The sequence below is a fragment of the Balaenoptera physalus genome (genome assembly GCF_965194825.1).
Source record: "Balaenoptera physalus genome assembly, chromosome: 4".
Classification (NCBI taxonomy): domain Eukaryota; kingdom Metazoa; phylum Chordata; class Mammalia; order Artiodactyla; family Balaenopteridae; genus Balaenoptera; species Balaenoptera physalus.
Genome location: NC_138891.1, coordinates 58,487,363 through 58,510,989, shown reverse-complemented (window position 1 = coordinate 58,510,989; position 23,627 = coordinate 58,487,363). Strand labels below are relative to the sequence as shown.

The 23,627-nt window shown below is 37.6% G+C and overlaps 1 protein-coding gene and 1 long non-coding RNA gene across 5 annotated transcripts in view; one reads left to right on the top strand and one right to left on the bottom strand.

Moving 5' to 3' along the window:
- The window catches only part of ZMAT3 (zinc finger matrin-type 3), a 61,777-nt gene extending 47,387 nt beyond the window's left edge, over positions 1 to 14,390 (top strand). For 3 of the 4 annotated variants that reach the window (XM_082459043.1, XM_082459045.1, XM_082459044.1), the window contains 4 exons: positions 1,790 to 1,909; positions 4,642 to 4,808; positions 4,927 to 5,027; positions 6,976 to 14,390. In XM_082459043.1, the coding sequence (XP_082315169.1) occupies positions 1,790 to 1,909; positions 4,642 to 4,808; positions 4,927 to 5,027; positions 6,976 to 7,187 (600 nt within the window). In that variant the 3' untranslated portion in view covers positions 7,188 to 14,390. The remainder of the gene's footprint in view (positions 1 to 1,789; positions 1,910 to 4,641; positions 4,809 to 4,926; positions 5,028 to 6,975) is intronic. The other variant, XM_082459046.1, reaches the window with a different exon arrangement.
- LOC309659392 lies at positions 11,084 to 22,625 on the bottom strand. The gene is made up of 2 exons (XR_014262775.1): positions 18,558 to 22,625; positions 11,084 to 18,244 (listed from the first exon to the last, which is right to left on the bottom strand). It is a non-coding gene; the product is annotated as an uncharacterized lncRNA (long non-coding RNA).
- Between the last annotated feature and the right edge of the window lie 1,002 nt (positions 22,626 to 23,627).

Sequence of the window (23,627 nt, the reverse complement as noted above, 5' to 3'; positions counted from 1 at the left end):
AAGGTCCCACCTCCAGATACCATCCCATTGGGATTAGATTTCAAAATAGGAATTTTGGAGGGACACAAGCAATCAGCCCATAACAGGGATGGAGATAGGTAATTTTGGGAGTCACCAACTTATTGATTATATTTTAAAGCTGTGAGACTGGGTAAAACAACCTAGAGTTTGCGTATAGATGGAGATAAAAGAGGGCTGAGGGTAGTGCATTGGACGCTGCAGCATTTAGAGAATGAGAGGTAGGGAGGTAAGAGGTAGTCATAGAAGACAGTAGAAGGAGGGAGTATGAATAGTATGGTGCTTCTTAGAGCATAATGACGGCACAGATGTGACTGTTGTATTTGACTCCTGGAGATCACTGTGACCACGGTAAAAGCACCTTTACAGCATTCCAGTGGCCAAAAAGTGGAACTTAGCTCATTCCTTTAACTGCTTACATATCTGTCTCCTCCTCTAGACCATATGCTAGTCCTATTTATTTCTAGGGCTTAGCATGTAGTAGATGGTGAATAAATATTTGTCTATAGGTTTGGATTTTACAGTGCAGTTTAAAGAATAATATATGGTTTTACCCTCATTTAGAATGCTTTTAGACCACTGACCCTTCCCACCAGTTTGTATCAGCTCAGCCATAAACTTGTGAATAATAAATTAAATGAAACATGATGAGGGAGGAAAGCCATTTTAATAGAGGTTCACAGTGTATCCTGAAGCCATCATGCTGTACTGAAAAAGGGCCTTGCTTTCGATTCAGAAGGCCTGCCTCAAGCTCCGGCCCCATTGCTAGGCCTCCCGAAGGTGTTGGGGGCAAGTTCCCCACACTCTCTGGATTGCAGTTTCTCAGCTGTCATATGTGGATAACATTAACAAATTCCTCTTACAGGATTTTTGTGAGTGGCAAATGAGCTAATGCATATGAGAGTTCTTTGTAAGTAAAAAGATGCTCTGTAAGTGCTATTTTTGTAAAAGTAATTGGATTATCCATTTCATTACTGACTTATAAAGTAGATTAGATCAGAGTGTCATAAAATTCATATTTAGGCGGTGGCATATGAATGGCAACAAGTTGGGAGAGGATACAGATCTGGAAAGTATGGTGCTTTTCCAGAAATATATAGGAAATTAATGTCTTTTGGCTTTGTTCTCTTATCGTTCCCAGATAAATTTAATCATTCTGTTAAATACAGTATGCTAACACATATATATGGAACCTAAGGAAAAAAAAAAAAAAAGAGCATGAAGAACCTAGTGGCAAGACGGGAATAAAGACACAGACCTACTAGAGAAGGGACTTGAGGATATGGGGAGGGAGAAGGGTAAGATGTGACAAAGTGAGAGAGTAGCATGGACATATATACACTACCAAATGTAAAATAGATAGCTAGTGGGAAGCAGCCGCATAGCACAGGGAGATCAGCTCGGTGCTTTGTGACCACCTAGAGGGGTGGGATAGGGAGGGTGGGAGGGAGGGATATGCAAGAGGGAAGAGATATGGGAACATATGTATATGTATAACTGATTCACTTTGTTATAAAGCAGAAACTAACACACCATTGTAAAGCAATTATACTTCAATAAAGATGTTAAAAAAAATCATTCTGTTAGAATCAAAGAGTAGACTCTTCTGCTTTAAGGTGTAATAATCAAATCTAGCTAGTGGTCTGTTTATCCCACTGTTGCATATCTCTGAAAGAATAAAATTTATTTATTTATTTATTTTTTAGTGAATACATTAACTCAATTTGACAAATTTTCCTCACAGTGATTTCTCATTTCATTTTACATCTAGGGTAAAAATCATGGTAAGAAACTCCGAAATTACTATGCAGCAAACAGCTGTCCTCCTCCTGCCAGAATGAGCAACGCAGTGGAACCTGTGGCTACTCCAGCTGTTCCAGTCCCTCCGCAGGTGAGACACGTGCGTCAAGGTGGGAGCTGTCCTATGCACAGATGGTCATGGATAAAATTTGTTGTCTATGTGCCCATCAAGGTACAGTTGAGCAAATATTCCTAAAAGGTCCTACTTAGTGCTTTTAACTCCTTGAACTCCGTGGTGCTGGATTTAATGCATGCAAAAATCCATGAATCCCAAGATTTCTCATTGGCTTTGGTTACGGTGCATGAAATGATGAAACAAAATTATTTCATGAGTCTTTCTCTATGCATTTCTCAAAATTCTGGGTTAAATGGCCCTGAATGTCTAGGCGAAGCCCTGAATGAGAGATTTTTAAACATTTATATCTCTATTGCAGTTAATTCCATTGACTTTATATTTTGCCTTCCAGCAAGATCAGTTTCTTGAGGCTGCCCTTTTCTTACCTCTATGCAGAGAGCCTGTATAAACTCTTTCTGGACTTTGGTATCATGACACACACTTGAGAGCCAAGTTCCTTTCACTCTTTGGGAGATAGATCAGGTGCTTTGAGGCAGGATATTCCTGTACTTTAATAGCCTCTGAAATATGGATGCTACTCTGTCTTTGAAGTATTATTTTTCTATAGGTCATAAATAATAATAAATAATAATCACTTTAATTGAGTACTTACTATGCCAGGTACTCTGCTAAGCGCTTTTCATGCATTACTTCATTCAGAGCTGGGCCTAGGATGAGATGAGGGATGCAGTTGACTTAGGCACAGAATTTAAGAGGGAGCCAAAATACTCAGTAATCAAGATAAATAATGTGATATTTTAAAAATTCAAAATTAACGTGAAAAAGTCAATGGTGAACAAAATGTCAAAAACTTAAAGACAGGATAAGTATTATTAATTTTCCTTTTGCCTTAAGCAGCAATGTGGCTTGACATGGCACTGTTGCTGATCCTGTCTTTTTTTTTAAATTTTGATATTTTGTTCCTCATTGATTTTTTTTGCAGTAAGTTTGATTGGTAAAAATATTCCATTAAGTATTTTTTTTATTCTATTTATTTATTTTTTTAAATTTCTATTTATTAATTTTGGGTCTTCGTTGCCACACGCGGGCTTTCTCTAGTTGGGGTGAGCAGGGGCTACTCTTCGTTGCGGTGTGCAGGCTTCTCATTGCGGTGGCCTCTCTTGTTGCGGAGCAAGGGCTCTAGGCACGCGGGCTTCAGTAGCTGTGGCTCGTGGGCTCAGTAGTTGTGGCTCGCTGGCTCTAGAGCTCAGGCTCAGTAGTTGTGGTGCTCAGGCTTAGCTGCTCCACGGTATGTGGGATCTTCCCCGACTAGGGCTCGAACCCGTGTCCCCTGCAGTGGCAGGTGGATTCTTAACTGCTGTGCCACAAGGGAAGCCCCCCATTAAGTATTTTTAATCCTGATTGCTGAGTTTTTTGATGCTCCCTTAAATTGTGTGCCCATGGCAAGTGCCTCCCTTGCCTCATTCTTGGCCTGGGTCCTGACTTCATTTAATGCTTGCAACAACTCAGAGGTATTGACCTTATTTCTCAAACTATGATCCATGGGCCAGCAGCATTGGTTTCACCCGGAAGTTTATTAAAAGCCCAGGTAAACTAAGTAACTTGTCCATCGTGTTACAAATTTTATAAAGTGGTGGAGCAATGATTTCTCTTGACCTCAGACCTTTACTCCTAAACACCATGGTATAATTTTACTTTTCTGAGTGTCAGTTTTTCAGTACTTACAGTGTGGATAGCAATATCAGCTGTTCCTCTGTCCTCATGAATTTGTGGGGAAAATGAGATATGTTAAAAACAGAATCAGAGGACAGGAAAATACCCAGAGAGATCTTCAGGCTGAGTAGTTGTCACAGTGCTAATACCTGAAGGCTGCTCTAAAAATGGACAGCTGCTTCCTGTTAGGGACTGTTTTCAGCTGGCTCCACCCTCCTGGGCAAACAGCCTTAGGCTTCTTTCATAGCATAGCCCTTTGTGATTTTTGAAAACGGTTATCCTGTCCCCAGAAAAATCTTCCCTTCCAGGTGAAACAGTGCTATTTCCTTCAGCTGGTCCTGATATGATATGCTTTCCAGATTCTTTATTGTATATTTTATTCTCCTTTAGCCAAAATCTAATGTGTCATGTTTTGTTAACCCAGCAATACTTACTGAGTTCATACTATTTTCCAGGCACTGTGTTAGGTTTCCCTTAACTCACTGTTTCCGAACCTGAATAGAATTGTCTGGATCTGCTGGTTATTTCCCCCCTAATTATATTATATCTGTAGCTAATTTATAGACTCTGAGGACAGGGGCTCATTTTTTAAGTACATGTCTGTATATCACTTCTGCATTAGGTAACAAGCCCTATAAACAGTAGGCATTCAGTAAATACTTGTTGATGGATTCTGGGAGGACTTTGTTCTTTCTGGTAATGTGATTTTAGGCCTTACCTGTACTGCCCTAAATCTTCCATATTGGATTTTTAAACTTCTTTTTTAAAATTTCTTCAATGGAGATAGCAATGAGGCAGTCATCAGTTTGGTACACAGGTGATTGTAATGCAAAACAATGATTGTCTCCCAGCCATTTTTTCTTTTTTCTTTTTCTTTCTGGAATGAATTTTTTCCTGTCCTTATAAAGCTGAGTGTTCGTGGTCATGCCATAACGTTCGGTTATTTTTCAACTCTTAGAAGGAAGGAACTTTGAGGAGAAGAAGAGAATAAAGTGCACATTTTAAAACCTTGTTTCTCGTATCTTTGCTGTCAGATGAGCTCCTTTAAGCCAGGAGGCAGAGTGATTCTGGCCACAGAGAATGATTACTGTAAGCTCTGTGATGCCTCCTTCAGTTCTCCGGCTGTGGCCCAGGCTCACTATCAAGGGAAGAATCATGCCAAGAGGCTGCGGCTGGCGGAAGCTCAGAGTAACTCATTCTCGTAGGTATTGCTGTTTTCTCTTAGGCCAGCGTGTTATGTGAGAATGTCTCTAGAGAGAAAAGAGTTGAAAGGGATCCTTGTTTAGAAGTCTCACTCTTTTAAAATTTCTCTTCTCCAGAGAATCCTCAGAGGTTGGTCAACGGCGGACCCGGAAAGAAGGGAATGAATATAAGATGATGCCTAATAGGAGAAATATGTATGCAGTACAGAATAATTCAGGTATTCTGTGGATTTCCACATACCTTCACTATGCTCTGCAAATGGTCTTCTCTATTTTTATTTCCTTTAATGGTAATAGATAGCCCTGAGAATTTGGGGTTAGCTGTTGTTTTGTGGAATTGGTCTAGTGGTTTTTCAAGCTGGTGTTTATTTCAGGTCTTATTTATTTATTTATTTATTTCCTATTTAGTGTATTATTTATTTTGATTTTAAACCAAGTCTATGTTTTAAGTTCTCTTATCACAGTACCTTTATGTTTCTTCTGGTATTTGTCAGCTGAGACATTTAAATGCATTATAAAAATGGGCTATTTGGTTTAAAGTTGCACCATATTAAATCCCCATTTATTGGGAAAAATAAAAATTATAGCAGTGGTGTTTAACCAGGGTAGTGACTCAGATTATCTGGGGAGTTTTTGTAAAATACACATGGCTGAACCATGACTTAGAGGTTTTCAATCAGTAAATTTAGAGTGGTACTCAGACATATGTGTGTTTTGAAAATGCTTCAGCAGTGATTCTGATATATACCTTCAGTTCAGAATTACTAGTTTATAGGAATATTTACTGCATTTTCTGATTACCTTCAGTAGGGAGAGTAGGACTGAGCAGTCCCTCATCCTTTCCCTACCCCAGCCTCCAATGCATACACATATGAGCAGAGGTCACTCATATGAACAGTAAAACAAACAACAACAACAAAAAGCTAATTGGAAAGGCAAGAGAAGCATAGAAAAAAGGGACATATAGAAAGCACAATATAATAAGATTAATGAAAATCTAAACATATATCAGTAATTGCAATAAATGTAAACTTACTAAAGTCCCAGTTAAAAGACAAAGATTTTAAGATTAGGTAAAAAATATTCAGCTGAAATGAAGGAAGCTCAGATAGCTATCTTAATATTAGATAAAAAAAACTTTAGGGTAGAAGGTGGTTTAGACTTATGTTCTCTGATCAGAGTACAATTAAATGAGATGTCAATAATAAAAATATAAAAAAGCAAACAAAATTTTTATGTGTTTGGAAGTTTTTAAACATTTCTAAATAACTCATGGGCCAAAGAAGAAATCATACTGGTGATGGAGAATTCTTAGACCCAGATAGTAATAAAAATACATCAATATTTGTAGCATGCAGTTAAAGTAACATTTTGAGAAAAGCCTTAAATGTTTATTATTATAGTAGAAAGGAAAAGCAGAAAATTATTGAGCTAATGGTCCAACTCTAGAAGTCAGTTACATAAAGAAAAAAATTATCAATAATTCCACTATTTTTGTATATGTCATTCCAATTCTTTGTGTATGTTACTTCTGTAAAATGGAAATGTAATCATATTTTGTGATATTCTTATTTTACTTAATAGCATATTATAATCAAATATTGTTACTGAAGAGTTTTCTATAACATTGTTTTTAGTGACTGTATAGTTTTTCATTGTATTCATTACCATGATTTTTCGAGTTATATTTTTGGATCTTTCCTTTCCCCTCACCCTCCCAAAAAAGCTTTTATAAACTCTGATGAAATAAATGTCCTTGCTCATAAATCTCTATGCAAAAATTCTCAACATTTTCTTAGTATAATTCTTAGGAGTAGAATTTTTGGATTAAAGAATTAGCATAATTATACAGATTTTGATATAATGCTTGGAAATGAAAGTATTTTTTAAATTATATTTACTTTTTAGAGACATTGCCATTTAGAGTTTGGGTCTGGCTCTACAGTAACATTTCTGACGATAGTTGGAGGAATCATTTTAGCCTTTTAGATTGAACCTGTATAAAATTGTAATTTAAAAAACCCATTAACTTTACATTCTTTTAAAGCTAGGAATCTGTGAATTTTATACTTTGAGCTTAGAATTACAAATTACAGTGATAATTGGTCAGACCACCATTCACTTAGTATGTTGAAGTGAATACATTACTTTTGCCTCTTGCTTTAGCAGGTCCTTACTTCAATCCCCGCTCTCGGCAGAGAATTCCACGTGATCTGGCCATGTGTGTTACTCCAAGTGGCCAGTTTTACTGCTCCATGTGTAATGTTGGGGCCGGCGAAGAAATGGAATTCCGGCAGCATTTAGAGAGCAAGCAACATAAAAGCAAGGTGTCTGAACAGCGGTACAGGAATGAGATGGAGAATCTGGGATATGTATAGTGATTGTCATATTCAGATAGAGCAGCTTGTCCTGCCTGTTGTTTGCCTTCTGTCAACATGTTCTGCTTTGTGGTTCTTTTGATATGAGTACATTCCTCTGCTTAATGTTAATACACGTAACCTGCAGTGGTACCACGAGGTGTCAAAACTGGGGAAGGAAGAGAACGTGCTTAAGTCATGATACTTTTTCAGGTCAGTTGTGTTGAGCTGCTTAAAGCCTGTGACCTACCTACCCCATGAGAAATAACTTTTTATCTTGACCAAGTTCTGGTCAACTAGTAGCCTGACCACTTAGAGCTTTAACTATTTAAAAGCTTCATCTTTTTTTGCAGTTTTAGTGTTACGTACTGCTAAATAAATAATTTTATTGAGTTCTTGCTTCAGATCATAGTAAAAACAGGTAAGCAAAGATTTTAGTTTCCCAAGGCTTCTTTGGAATCACCACCTCAACTCAATGCATTGTCAGTAGGATATACTATGTAAAACTGCATTAGAGTCCTTCCCAGGACAGTTTTTCTCTTTATCATGTCCTCCAATTATTGAAATGCAGGTTTTCTTGGATTCAGACAGTTCTAATGTGCTTGTGTACTTCCAAACAGTGAAACTTCATTTCCGTTTGTGAATTTCACAAATTTAAATTCACCTTCTTCCCACCTCTTTTTTTCCACCAGTTGAATTAGCTTATCCAATAAGCTCATTTTCATGCCCCAGCTATGTTGTGGGTTTTCCAAGCCCCACATTTGAATATCCAATGAGTTTAGAATAGATGTGATTTAAAAAAAAAAAGTACATTTTTTTCAGTTGGTTTTAGGAAATGAAATGTGTTTGATATTTCAATTTAGAGTTACTTGATGATAATAACATGTACTTATATGATGGTCTCAACTGTAAGTTCAGATCCCTTGATGTTTGTTTTGGTAGACTTTTTAGGTAAACAGATCCTTACGTTTTACTTACATTCTTCTTTGTCTTGCTACTTTGTTGACTGTCCTGAAAAATACCACACCTTTACTATTTCTGAGATGGAGAAGAATTTTTTTAAAAAGTTAATCAAATTTTAGTATCATCATTTCCAATAGAAAAATACCTGAACTTCGGCATTATTCTTTATAATCTAGCTTCCTTGAAGATAATAAAAATATATTATAGATTACTTTCATATCTGATAATTTCAACAGTATTATTATTTTTGTTCTTTGTTTTTAAAATGAGAAGCTCTAGTGTTATATCTAGATTAAATAATGGAGGATTCTATGAACTTTCATTAACCATATTTCACCTATTTACTATATTTACATGCATAAGACTGGTGCTCATCCATACTTCTTTTGAAAGGCATGTTCACCAGGTAGTTTGTATTGAGCAGTATCTTTGCACTATGGTAAATTCACTTTTGATTGCTTATATTATTAATTAAAAATAAAACTCCTATTTTTCCGTGAAAATTCTGTAGGCAAAGAGATGAGGAGAAGGAAAATTATCATCATTCCTCTCCTTTAGTACTTCTGAACAATTTTTAAATGCTAGAGCCATATTTAAAATTAAATTTTGTGATTAACCTCTGGTACACCACCAAGTTGCCCTTCTGTTGAAGTGGTGGTTTTTTGAAAAGTAAAATTGCTTAGTAATTTTATTTTCTTCCAGAAACAGAAGAATGGAATAATATTCTGTTGAGGTTCTGTCTAGACCTGTGACTCTTAGTATAATAACCCTTTTTGTAGTAATCTATAAAGTATAATGGATTATTTTAGGGCAATTTAGAGCTTATCTTATTGGTCAGTAGGTTACTCATTTTGCTGCTAAGTATAATTTTTTGGTAGATTTTAATATGACAGTTCTGGCCACATGATTCTGTGATTATTTAAAAGTCTCATTTTTTCCCCCTCTCTGTATGTGTGACTATATATATGTATACACATGTATAGGTATGTGTGTGTATATATATATATATATTTATATATATACACACACACATATATGTATAAAACTATGTACATATAGCTTTATGTGATACCATAGAGAAGATTTCATTGAATCCTTAGATAACAGTAAAAGATTGTGGATAAGAATTTACATTTTATAAAAGTGGCATGCATCCACTTTCGGTTTTTCCTTTGCAAATAAAATTAAAGGAAGGATTCCCTCTACTCTCCCCACATAACAATTTCATTATATATATATAACAGCAGTGGACTTAAGGCCTTAATGTTTTTCCTGGCCTTGCATATTCAGGTTTCTCATCTCTCAGTGCCCTTAATGGATGTTATGAATCCATAAACGCATTTTCTTTTAAAGAAAAAAGTTAGATTTATAGTGTTAATTCTTACTTGTTATATTTCTTTGCACTAAAAAAGAGTGATGTGTTTGTTTTATATGACACTTTAGATACCATATTGCCTACAATAGCTGGGTTTGCTCCTTAATTTCCAAACTCTAGGAAGTTGATAAGTAACTTCTTTGATCATTTATAAAGGTTACAGACACGTCCAAAAAAAATCACACATCTCTGTGACAGTGGGTTATGTTTGGAGCTTGTTACCTTGCAGTATTCTCCTGTGTTCCATAGGTGAAACAAAGGGTGACAGAGGTGTCAGAAAGGAAATGCCTAAATAAATACATCTCTTCATGGTACAATTTCTCATACTCATGCATTCCTTACAGACAGTGTTTTTTTTTCCCCTGTCAAAGAAGGCTGTTGTTACTACTGCAGTCAGTGATACTCATTTGGTTTCATTTAGTGAAATCGAGCCCTGCTCTTTATTGTGCTTTAGAATTTGCACCCTGTGCTCCCCAGGAATCATGTTAGTATCTTTTTATATTCTGTACATAAGGACGGACAGAGCCCTAACCAATGGAAAACCTTTAGTCAAATAAGTAGATTCCAGTAATCATCTGCAAGAAGAACTCAGAGCATCAAAGTCTCTTTTCTCTGTGAATATCTTTGTGTAAGTTGTCATTCAAAAATCAGTGTTCGAAGATAACAATTAGAAACTCTTCTAAGATATTGAGGGCAAGAAGTTGTGAAGGAAAAATTTTGGTGTTCCAATTAAAAGGTTGGATTGCTTATGCCTTCGAAGTGTTTTTTCAAAAATGTTCAGCTACAGAACCAAGTGTGCCATGTAATCCTTTGGACCCCACATTGAAAACACTTTGTTGGTCTTGTCTTTGTATATCACGTACTACAACTTGTAAATATGTGCATGTTGTTTATGACGTTTGTCTGCTTGTCTCTTATTGCACTGAATTCTGCAAGGTGAATACTTGTTTTATACCATTCATTTAGAAAAAGTTCCGCCTCCAACTCCTCCTCCCTATTGCCCCTTTTCATTCGTTGGTAAACTTAGAAAACCATTTAGAGTTTTTGAAACCCTGAGGTTGAATGAAGAATCATGGCTATCAGAGATCATCCCCATGTCCCTCTTACTTAAACAGCTAAAAGTAAAGCATGAGATCTTCCACTTTATTTTACAGAGCTGTTCTCCAGTACTGGTGTGCTTGCTTGTAGCTACACTATCTACACTTTGAAAAAGGATAAAAGGATATATGTATATATCTATATCTGGTTAAATCTTCCTCTGTAGATAGACTCGAAGGATTAGTGGTGGGATTAATGATTCCTTCACTCCTGAATTGACTGGGATTATGAGCAACGACCGTTTGAGGCCTATCCAGTGACCCATGTGAAACGAGTCTTGCTCGTGTCAAGGGAGACAGGTAACTGTTCTGCATAATATCCTCTACAGAGAGGCCTAGGAGTGATGGATTTGGAACCTAATCTGTTTTGTTTCCTCAGTGTCAGGACATAGGCTGGAAGTACCTTCTAAAAAAACTTGGTGGGACATGTACTAAAGACAACAGAGCTGCTTTAGAGATAGAGAAATGTTTTGTCAGTATAGGCAAAAGTTTAATGCAGGCTTTTGAACAGATATTTTAAAAATACTCCACCTTACCAACTTTTTTTTTTTTTTTTTTTTTTAACCAGCCAAATCACCCTTCAGGAGCTTCAGGCATAATAAAGAATGTTTTGTTGTTGCTTTAGTTTTTTGGTGGTGGACCCCTGCCATTGTGAGCTATTACTATCAATCTAACTGAATGGACAAATAGCTGTGTAAATAGCTTCTCATATGACATTTCTACTGATAGCTGTTTGACTTTGCCTTCTTGTTATGAATGGGAGGATCATTTATCAACTCCCTTTCTGGGTAGCTACCAAAAAAAATACTGGCTTATGGTACCATGTGACCCTGTCTTTGATAAGCCCAGAATATGAGTGCCTTTAGCAAGTTTTAGCATTTCACAGAGAGGAGAGATGATAGAATTATTGCCATTAATCACGATTCATAAAACAGGAGCTTGGAATAACAAAGCTTTATGTGCATTCTGTGTTCTACATCTTTTTTTTTTTCTTTATGCAATCTCAATTTGATATTGAGTAAGACTGTATCATTATTGATCAGGAACCATACATGCTGAAAATGAATCCAGTTGTCCCAGGCTGGCAACAGTCATTGATCTTTTTTTGTCGCCTTGATCTGTGTTACATTTATATTTAGTGAATAGTAGTGTGGTGGATTGGGAGAGTTTGATATTGAAGTCTGGAAAAACTTTATTCCAGTGTCTTTTTCAAACTTATCTAATACTGTAGAGAGGATAGAATTATGTATTTGCAAATGAAGTGTGTGGAGAGACTGTCTTCACAATACTTATTAATTGTGCTAGTTCATCTCTACATTAAAAACAGGCATCTTCACAAATCAGATTCAAGGTATTTTAAAGCAAAATTTTCCTTACTTCAATTAATTTAAAATTTTAAATTGCCTGAGTACTTTGAGTCTTTAAAACACACTGCTAAATTAATTTTGTTATAGAAATATTAACATTTTTCTTGACATTATGAAAAATTTTAAACATAGAGTTGAAGAATTTTACAATACACTACCACTAGATTCTACCATCAACATTTTCCAGTACTTGTATTACTGCATATCTGTCTATCCCTCTATTTATCCATCAAACAATGGACTTTTAAAAAATACACATTTTAATGTAAATTTCAGACAGTTCCCTTAAACACTTCGGCATAGGTGGCATTAACTGTAGTTTAATATTTGTCTGCATATTAACATCTTTTAAAAAGCTGTGTATGAAGTTGAAAACCTGAGCCAATTAACATATGTCCTTTTCTCCTGTGGACTTTAGCCTTCCCCTTTCAGTTTCTGTACGTGCTTAGAGTGAGGGAAGACAACTCCTTTTCAAACTGAAGTTTTCTGGTGTTGGTCATTTTAAATGCTAATTGTCATACATTTTAAAGCTTCATGACAAGAGTTTTTTCTTTACCCCTCCTCTTATGATGTATTTTTGCTGAACTATGCAGCTTCTTTAGAAAACTGTAAATTACTGATTGGGGTTTATTAAATCAGCTTATACCTCATTTCAATCTACTGCTGCTTTTCTCCATGGTATCACTTCTTTTACTACTTTCACATGTTCTACCAGAAAGTAGAGAGGAGTAAAGAGTCAACCCCATAGACTATTAGCTGTTTTAATCAACTCTACAGGAACAGATTGAGTAGTTTAGAAAGTAGAAACCACTAATTTATCTAAAGCCTTTGACTTCCCTGAGAATTGTAACTGCCCATGCTTTCTCTTAGCCATAATTAGCAGGATTAAAAATGACTGTACTGTACGATGAGTTGTTGAAATTGTGAGCCTTAGTAACCATCTTCAGCTTTACTCTAGTACTGTTTAGGGAAAAGTTTTGACATACGCCTTTATTTTTACGCCAATTTTTTTGTGGACCAAATCGGAAGAATTTAAGTGACTTATTGCAGGTCATGAAGATTCAGCGGGTAAGTCAGAACTGAAACGTCAGTACTCCTGATGCATGTGCTGTGCTTGCTTGATAAAATTCATGGCTTTCAAAGTAACACTTCCTTTGGGGCCCTTAAAATGAAAATATGTATTTTTACTAATTAGACTTTCATTTTTAGACATTTCACAATTCTTTGAACGTCAAGATTTTTCCATGGTCAGTTCCTCATTAAGTCAATGCAACTGCTAAAAATCTCACTAACAATACAGGTTTTATCAGATTTCCTTTTGCATTATATAACCTTCTTGATTCATTCATAACTCTTTCTATGTAAGTGCTTAAGTGACCCCCTCACTAGTGAAAATAAATGTTCTATATCGCTGATTATATGTATATTCTCTACATGATATATTTTTTTAAGGAAAAGTAACCCCATGTGTCTGGATGAACGATATTACCCTAGGGCAAAGCACATATAAAGCAGTTTATTTCTACTCTGAAAAATCTGGCATTTATGGGAACAAAACTCTTTCAGAGTGGCTGGTCATTGTTTTGCCTTCTTTTGGTAACTGAGCACCTTTCTGTGGTTTTGTAAATTAGTGTGTCATTCTGTAAGAATTTCATGTTATTCTGTATTAATTGGTGTTCACCTTGTGGTATCCTCGGCTGCCGTAATAATTTACTTTGAGTATGGTGTGTCTGCTTTGAAATGCCTTACTAGAGTATGTCAGACTCTGCTCTAAAGCATTTCATGTATCTGCTAGGACAATAAGTTGCCTCTCTTGGATGTATGCTCTAGATCCAGAAGCAAAACTGATTTTGCTTTCACTGTTAATGTTGCATTTTAGCGCAGTCATTGTTTTAAAATAGAGAATAAAATCGTGGAAAACCAACGGAGACTTTAGAACCCTTCATTTAATGGCATGGCAAACTTTTAAAACTGCTTTTACTATTTCACTAGGACAATGTCTCTGGTAAAGGATATAGCTAAAAAATGCCAGCCAAAACTGTATGAAATTGGGATTGTTTCCTACAATTTTCCCTAAATGTCATACAGGGGTTTAACATCTGTATATGCTGTATATGCTATGTGCCAGTCACCACTTTGGAAATCTGTTTGTGTTCTGAGGCTACATAAATGACAAAAGTGTCATGGGATTAAAACCACTCAACTGTGAATTGTGAAACTGAAATTGCTCTTTTGGTTTTATTTTCTTCAGCATATTGGATAGAGAAATCTGAAAGTTATTTAAAATTTACACTGCTTATGTTGATGGCTCATTTTGGCTGTGTATCCTCACTTATGTATTGATTTCTGATAAAGGCTTGACATTATTATAACAGTCATTTTGTGTTCAATTTAATAAAAGAGTTTCTGAGTCTTGTCTGCAGATCATTTGCTTATGAGTTGGAGATCAAGGAAAGAAGGTACATGGTCAGCACTGAGGTGCTGAGGTGTTATTTTTGATGCAGATGGTTGATGGCTGTGGATTCGCCATTCATCAGTCTGCACGTACTCTGCCACCTGCTTCTTGAACTCATGCAGAGTATTGTCAGCTACTTAGGCTTGCAGTAGAATTGACCCAGCTGCCCACACTACCTACCCCTTTCCCCATCACTGGAGTTCGCCTGGGACTGGAGCGAGTTCTCAGTTTTGTTGATATATTTTAAAGTTTATCTTTCCTTCAAATTCTGAGAAAAGTTGCTTAGTGGGACCATACCTGCTGCTTCTGGAAATAAACACATATTAAAAGGCATATATGCCCGCTAATCTTTTGTGTATTTCACATGTAAAATACTCTTGCAAATATAATCAGCTTATATAAACAATATATTATTGGGGTATGGTCTTTTAAGCACTCTGGTTAACTGTATGCAATGTGCTTTTGAATTTGAATGCTTATTTTAAAAAGAAGATTATAGGCCTGGAAGGTGCTGTTGTGGTTTTTTAAATTGGGATGCAAGACACATACGCTTACTGTCGTGGGAAAAATTCTTGTGTCTGCACAGAAAAAATGTTTCTGAATGAAGTGAACAGATTGCATTGAATCTGTCTGTGTGTTGTAAAATACTCAAGGCATCGGCACATTTTATTAAATCATCTTCAAGAGATTTTTAGCTTAAAAGAAAGCCACGATAATGGGCATAAAAATAGAGTTTTAAACCACTTGAGCTTGTCAGATTTTCTTTCTTCAGGCATTTCTGAGGCTTATGTGTTTGCTGAAAATCTATTCAAGGTCAAGCATGGGGTGTTATCTTTTAAAATTGCCTGTATGGAAAAGACTAACACTGAACTTTCCCAGTCTGTTGTAAATTGATACAAGATTGTTAAGATCAGAAATAGATCTTTTTGTGATAAGTTTTAAGATTTTTATCATCTGAGTTGAAACTTAACCCACCAAGTCTTATTCCTATTTGTGAGACATTCATAAACTGTTGAAAATTGGGAACTTAGAAAAAGATAAAGACAGGTAACTATTTTGAAGTATAAATATTATTTAATAGAAATGTGATTATGTGTTCTTACCCTGTATCAGAAAACAAAAGTCACCTGAAAATACACTCCATAGTGTGTGTGTGTGTGTGTGTGTGTGTGTGTGTGTGTGTGTGTGTATGTGAGAGAGAGAGAGAGAGATGTGTGTATTGGGGGAAGTAGATGGAAAGATGGAAATATGTTTAAGATGATCAAATACTTGTAATGAAGTATGTCCAAAGGAACAGATGGAAATTTGCCGCTGGAAGAAATATGCTCCACCACGGGCAGTCTATAACTTCTGCTTGGCATTTTGGATAAGTTTTTAAGTATGTAATTGGAGCTTCAAATGTGTTTTGGCTGGCAGCCATCCCTCCAGACAGGAACAAGATATCTTTCATATTAGCCTCAATTTTTTAATCTTTGCTGATGCTAGAGGCTCTTCTCTATCCTTGTTTTCTGGAAGCAGCTTACCAGGTTATGGACTTTGACCAAAGGTATCTAGTGCCACCCTGTGGACTCTCTAAATCTTGCAGTTAGCAGTTTGAATGTGGTTGGTACATTACCTTTGAAGCAGGATCTTTGGCTAAAAAACACCTAGTGGTGGAAAGGACTTTTTATCTGTAAATAAAACAGAGGCAGATACGTCTTTGGGAGATACTGAGGAGTGTATTCTTTTACAGCTTTAGCTGCTAAAGTGTGCAGAGTGGGAAAAGTGGCAGATCTGGATTCAGGATACATATGTATGTATATGTCTGTATATATATGCCTATGTGTCTATGATTTTTTTATGATGTTTTAAAAATGTCTATTTTGCTTTAAAGAATCCATTATCCATACATTTTTGGGTATGTGAACAACAAGCATGGAAACTACATTAAAATGATGGTCAACAAAAGTCCCAAACTAGAAGGAAAGGACTAGAAAAATCTGTCATCAAAGAAGATTGTTGAAAAATTTTAAAATTATATACAGGGACAAATGTTAACAGACGTGTAAATCATGCTGACAATATACAAACTAAACTAGATAATACTGAGGTTTTCTCAAACATAATTTATTTTGGAGAACATACTGTTTTCTGCCTCAGTAAGCTAGCAGTACATAAAGAGACATATTTTTAAGTCTTTTATTAAATATTTCAAACGTTTAGAAAAAGTACATACTAAGATAACTGGTTCCAGTTCTGTCACCTGTGTGCTCTTGGGCATGTCACTTAACCTCTCTAAAATTCAGTTACTCAGAATTAGGGTATTAGGTGTGAATTCCAGTTATTTATTTTCATCCCTCTTAGTAGTATGGATAATTTAGAGAATTGATCATTTAAAAATCAGTTGAGTTTTTTGAATAGATAAGTCTTGATCTCACCCCTGAACTCATGCTTCCCTGTTTCCTTCCCCAGAGGCAATCACAGTTACCAGTTTCTTAGCTATTTTCCCAGAGATATTCTATGCAATATGAATGGTGGCATTTCATACACTTTTTCCAGTGACCAATGTGCCTTGGCAGTCATTCTATACCAACACATGTGGATCTCATTCTTTTTGACAGTGTGGTGTTCCCTCCTTGTATAATTTCCAAAATTTCTTTTATTGGTCCTCTACTGATGGATGTATATATTCTTGTGATTTGTTTAAGTTTAAAAACCTTTAAAAATCATAGTAAAATATACATAACAAAATGTATCATTTTAACCATTCTTAAGTCTACAGTTCAGTGGCATTAAGTATATTCACATTGTTATGCAACTATCACCACCCTCCAACTCCAGAACTGTTTTCTTCTTCCTAAACTGAAACTCTTTAACTCATTAAAAAACACTCTTTCCCACCCCCCACCCCACCCCGAGTATGGCAATCACCATTCTACTCTCTGTCTTTATGAATTTGACTATTCTTGGTACCACATGTAAGTGGAATCATACAGTATTTGTCTTCTTGTGACTGTCTTATTTCATTTAGCATAATGTCCTCAAGGTTCGTCCATGTTGTAGCATGTGTCAGAATTCCTTTCCTTTATAGGCCAAATAATATTTCATTGTATGTATATACTGCATTTGGTTTATCCATTCATCTGTTGATGGACATTTGGGCTGCTTCTACCTTTTGGCTATTGTGAATAATGCTGCTATGAACATGGGTGTACAAAAATTTTAAACTTTTAAAATTATGAATTATTTCATATATGCAATATAGAGGAAAACCAAACAGACGTACATATACTCATCACAAAGCTTGCCAGCACTATCAAATCCTAACATTTTGCCATATTTTATTCTGATATTTTGAAGTACAGATTCAGCTGAAGCCCACTGTGCACCTTTTCCCAATTCTAATCTCATCTCTCCCCAGATAAACCCACATCTTGAACTTGGTATTTATTATTCCATGTACATTACTATATTAATATCATATGTACCATAAACAATATATAGTATTGTTTATGCTTTCAAAATTAATATAAATGGCATCACAATATGCAGATATCTCTATTTTTCTTTTTTTCTCATCATTGTTTTTGAGATTTGTCAATATACATTTAGCTATAATTCATTCATTTTAAATACTATATAGTGTCCCACTGTCTGAATTCATCCTTTTGCTGATGAACATCTAGGTGGTTTTTCAATATTTCCTTTTCAGAAACAATACTGCAGTGGATTTTAAAAATTTATCTCCATAGACTCTAGAAACTGGATCCTTGCTTCATCACCTCAGAACTTGTTACAAATGCAGCATCCCAGACTCCACTCCAGACCTACTGAATTAGAACCTATCTTTTTTTTTTTTTTTTAATTTATTTATTTATTTATTTATGGCTGTGTTGGGTCTTCGTTTCTGTGCGAGGCCTTTCTCTAGTTGTGGCAAGCGGGGGCCACTCTTCATCGCGGTGCGCGGGCCTCTCACTATCGCGGCCTCTCTTGTTGCGGAGCACAGGCTCCAGACGCGCAGGCTCAGTAATTGTGGCTCAGGGGCCCAGCTGCTCTGCGGCATGTGGGATCTTCCCAGACCAGGGCTCGAACCCGTGTCCCCTGCATTAGCAGGCAGATTCTCAACCACTGCGCCACCAGGGAAGCCCATAGAACCTATCTTTATGCAAGATCCCCAGGGGATTTGTAGGCATATTAAAGTTTGAGCAGTTGTCCTCAAACTTAGTCCCACAGTTGAATCCCCTGGGGAGTTAAAGCCAACAGCAATAACAATAACAGCAAACTTATGCCTGGGTCATGCCCCAAAGATTTTGATTTAATTGATTTAATTGCTCTAGGATGTGCCTGAGTCTCCAGGGACTTCTAAAGCTTCTTAGGTGATTCTAATATGTAGCCAAGATTTAGAATGACTGCTTGGACCAAAACAGCCATGGCTGCATTGTGTGTGTCGCTTAGCTTTTACTGGGATGCCTCTTTAGAAAGGGCAGTTTTACCAACAAGGGGCTAGAGCAGACAGGTAGATATTATGATGGAACTTCTAATGCAGGAAATTTTCAAAACACTTGAGCAAATGCTTTGTCCTATTTTAAGTACAATTAGTTCTTAGTCCATAGAGTTTAATTTGCTTAACTCACACTTGTAAGGCACTATCTATATATCAGATAATCTTCTAAAGAGCACTTTATTAATGTTATCTCTCTTAAAATTTGTTGCAAAATTTCCTTTCCACTTAAGAAAACTTTGAAATTTTGAGTGAAAAAGTGCAGTTTGACAGAAAGTCAGAATACGTTAGTCCTAAGAAAGAACGCACTGCAGGACGCGGAGGCTCTGTGCTTTGTGCTCAGCGGGCTGTGAAGCACTCCACTTTCAGCATCCAGTCTGGGGCTCTTCCTGGGGGAAGCTGCCACCCACTTCCTGGACAGAGCATAGGATTTGAGTGCATAAAAACTGCTGCTTCCCAAAGAAAGAGAACTTGGGACATTGTCCCCTTAGTGATGTGGGCTTTTCCGCCCAACACTAAAATTGGAAAAATTTCTCACCTTCAGTGGAGTCTTGGGAATAATTATTCACCTATCCAGTTACGCTGCATTTTTGCAAATAAGTTGTAGAACAGAGCATTAAATCACAACTCGATCAGCTATTTTGAAGTGTATTTATGTGACCTGAAGGAACTTTCTCAGAAACTTGTTTTTTCCCATTACTTAAGTTCATGTTTAATCACGTAAGTAGACCTACAAACATTTTCACTGTCAAATATTCGAACACTTTTGAAAAAGGAAAATGCTCCTTAAAACCCCCATTTCCCCAACCCCACTTTTCCCTTCCTAGAGGTAACTCGTACTACTAGCATAATGTGCATCCTTCCAACCTATTTCACTGTATCTCTAAGTATGTAGCTTTTATGTTTTACTGGAGAAGTTTTCTAAGCCCTTTACTTTTAGTATCTGTTATAGTGCTTCTTATTTAACCATATGTTCTCATCTCTATCCCAGATTTGCTAAATTCTTCCATGTGTTACACTAGATATGAATTTATTCACCCCCGTTACAGCTTAAAAGTACACTCTAGAGAATTAAAACAAGTGACCAAAGCTCAAGAGTTCACTGCTGTAGCAGAATTGTGTTTTAAAAGGCAAGCAGCAACACCTTAGTTATATGTTTCCTGTTTTGGACGGATAAAACTATATAAGGCAAAGCCTTTCCCTGGGATGAGAACCGTGCCTCTATTTCTGCATGAGGACTCACTATCGCTTTCCTCTGGTGCCAGTGGCTCGCAGTCAGCAGCCTGGGGGATTTTCATTTGCTGAGTATGGTGCTGTTTTTCCTCTGTTCCCTTCCTCCACCTGTGCAGGAGGATGATGAAATTTGTTCCTTAGGAATTCTCTTTGATTGCTGGCAGCACAGTATCCCCCCAATGGGTTCCTAAGCAAAGGCCTTAGGAAATGCTCATTGTGTTCTGCAGATGGGCACTCTCAGAATGGCTGTTGCCTGATGCCGCCATATACTTCATCCACATGCCCTCCTGCCAAGTCCTTCTTAGTGGACCGAGGAAAGAGAATGAACAGCTTCATGTTTATTTGCGTGTGATCACCATTTGATCACTTGGTAGCTGGCGAGGAAAACAGGAATTCATCTTTGGGTTCAAGGACTCTACAGAGTCACTACCAGTTAGGAAAACTGTGGATTTCAAGAGACATTTATGTGCTACCTTGTAATTGCCCTATCACAGGTGGTTGCCGCTTTTGGAATTCATAGACTGATGCCCTGAAGAGTAAAAGCCAAGCATCTGAGGAAGGAGCCTAAGTCAAATCTGGCCGTGTCATTCTTTGCCTTTAAAACCTTCACTGCTTCCCTATTGTCATAGAATTAAAGTCTTCTTAAAGCAGAGCTCACAAACCAGCAGCCTAAGGCTGAATTTGTCTTGCAGATATATTTTCTCTGGCCCCACAGTGTTTTAGAAAAATTAGAATTAGTTCCCAAGAGACTAAAGCCAATGGATTTACCATAAAAATTTGGATTTCTGGCCATATTGGGCAGCATTTCTGTACAAGTCAGATGATGACGTGTGACCTGTGGCTACACTTTTTGGATGGGGCATGAGCTCTCCACTTTGCAAAAACAGCCGGCCCTCCGCCCTTTATTGGACTCCTCTGGGGCTTCTGGAACTACAAGCCTGCTCTCTGCCCCGCAGCTCCTCTGCTGCTGCAGGATGGAAAGCAGGAAGGAACTCTAACCTTTCTGTTACAGGTGCAAACCTGTAAGCATCAAGGTGTTAATAACCTATGTGGCAGCCCTTTGGTGACGAGGATCAAGAGCCAGCTGATAAATACGCCCTATTTTTATGTCTTGGGGGAATAATTGCAAGCTGTGTTCCATGTAGTAATTCTCCATAGCTCCTGGAGAGTCCCCAGTGGAACAGGGCTGCAGTTTTCCACCGCAGTAACCAGATCACCTTCACCCTTGGATTGGTTTTCTCTCCTCGTTTTCACTCTTTCCAGTCCCTCACTCTCATTCTTTGGGAAGACCTCCTTAAGATAAACTGCTTGTACTTAAGCCCCTGTCGCAGGCTCTGCTTGGTGGGCACCGAGGCTAAGACCTCCTCCATTCCCAATTTTCTTAACCAGCCCACTTGACTCGTTCAGTTTACCTTCCTGGTTCTGCAGGCCTTTGCAGTTGTGACCCTGTCCTAGAGACTCTCCTTTAGCGACTCACTCCAGGTATTCTCCGCCATGACCACCCAGAGCAAGTCCTCAGGCACTCCAATGCAACACCAAAGCCCTTTGCTAGTGCTGTTTCCTTTGCTTAAAACCCCACTCCTGCAGCCCTATGCCGAGTCCCTGCTCCCCTCCTTCCATCAGCAAATTCCTACTCAGCCTTCAAGGCCAGCTTCAGTTTAGATTCCTCTGTGGACCCTTACCTAACTCCTCCACACTCGAGCATCTTTAAAGGCTGAGGAGAAAGAGCTAGGAGAGAGGGAGAGATTGCAGATAGAGGAAGAAGACACTGATGGAGCCCGCTGTTGTTGGAGATGATGGGAAGGGCATCAGGGGTGCAGATGCAGGTGCTCACCTCTAAAAGGTGAAGGATTCTTCATTCTCTGAGATAGGAGTAATGACAGCCAAAAAACTATCTACTATGTGCCTGGCACGTTCTGAGTGTTTTCAAAGTATTTAACAAGTGTAAGCCTTTCTTCCTCACGAGGACTCTTGTATCCTGTGAGGTATGTATTATTATTATCCCCATTTTACAGATTAGAAAATTGAGGCACAGAAAGGTTAAGTAACTACCCAAGGTCACACAGCTGGTACGTAGTCAGATTGCTAGGTAGTCTGGTTTCAAAGTTCATGCTCGTTACCACTATGTCTTATGGTTTCTTAAGGGAAGCTAATGTAGAAAATACATACTTAGGGAAAAGAAAGCTGAGATGGGTGATGTTAATTGACCTAAATTTTCTCAATGGAGCAGGAGACAAAGCCAGCCAGTGTGATTGTAGGAGGTGGTGACCCTGTTTGAATTTGATTAGAAAGTGAGAAAAAGAAGGAAGAGTAAATTGGTCTTGGTCTTGTTTTTCAAAAGCTCCTAAAATATGAGTAACACTGTGCCTGCCTCTTAGAACATTGTCAAGTTCTTGGCAACTAAACTTCCACTTTTGCCAAATGGCACCATTCCTCTGTTGTTGGTTTTCCTTGTGGCACTTCCAGAAACCACAGTGCTTGAGGCTCTGACATATTTTGGAAATGATACAGGAATGGACCTCAGACTGTCCAGAACATGGGGGAACATGCTTCTGGAAAAAGTACCTTTGCTTTCCCCAGCATTGCTGTAAACACCTAAGAAGGATTTGGGGGTGTTTTGTAGTCTGTCATAGTCTGGGTGGTTTCCAGAACAGAGGGGCACCAGTCTCCATGAGAATGGAAAAGATGTCTCCTGCCTAGCAAATTCTCATGCCCAGAAGGGTGGTTTATCTACAGCCGTGCATCTCCCTGTGGAATGTGGGGGGACCTGGGAAGTTTTGCTTCTATTTGTGTTGTTGCCTGCTTTACACAACCATCTTCAAAGTTTTCACATCCTTGCCATTAAATAAACGTTACATGCTTGATGTCTGTGGGAATCTTTCCATTATCTCATAACCATCCTGTGAAGACATGCACAACTGATTCACCACGACACAGGCAGGAATATAGCTGCATGGAGTGATGGAAGGATGATATGCCTGATTCAGGGATGTAACACTCAACTTAACTACATTTAACACATTTAGTCAGGAGCCTAAATCGAAGTAAACAAAGCAAACAACCAAAAGTGTGGATGCATATATGGGTAAAGTAATGGGAAAAATAATGTGGGAAAGGGAAATTGCATTTTCCCATTGAGGCTGGTTTTTCCATATTTAGTTTTGTGAAAATCTTGTTTGCATCATCATCTTTGCTTTATGCAGCAAGGCTAAAAGCCCTTTAGTTGTGGCAATTATTTTTCACTCATGGGATGGTAACAAAAGATAGAACAAGAATGAAGAATAAAAGGTAACATTCTGAAAACAATCAGGCTGTTTTCACCTCAGGGCTTCTTGAGGTGAGGCTGGAGTTCTCAAGCTTCAGTGTGCACTAGAATCCCTGGGGTGCTGGTTCTTTAGCCCCACCTTCAGCGGTCTGGATTAAGTAAACCTGGGCTTGAACCCAGAAATCTGCATTTTGAACAAGTACCTATGGTGAACCTGATTGGGGGG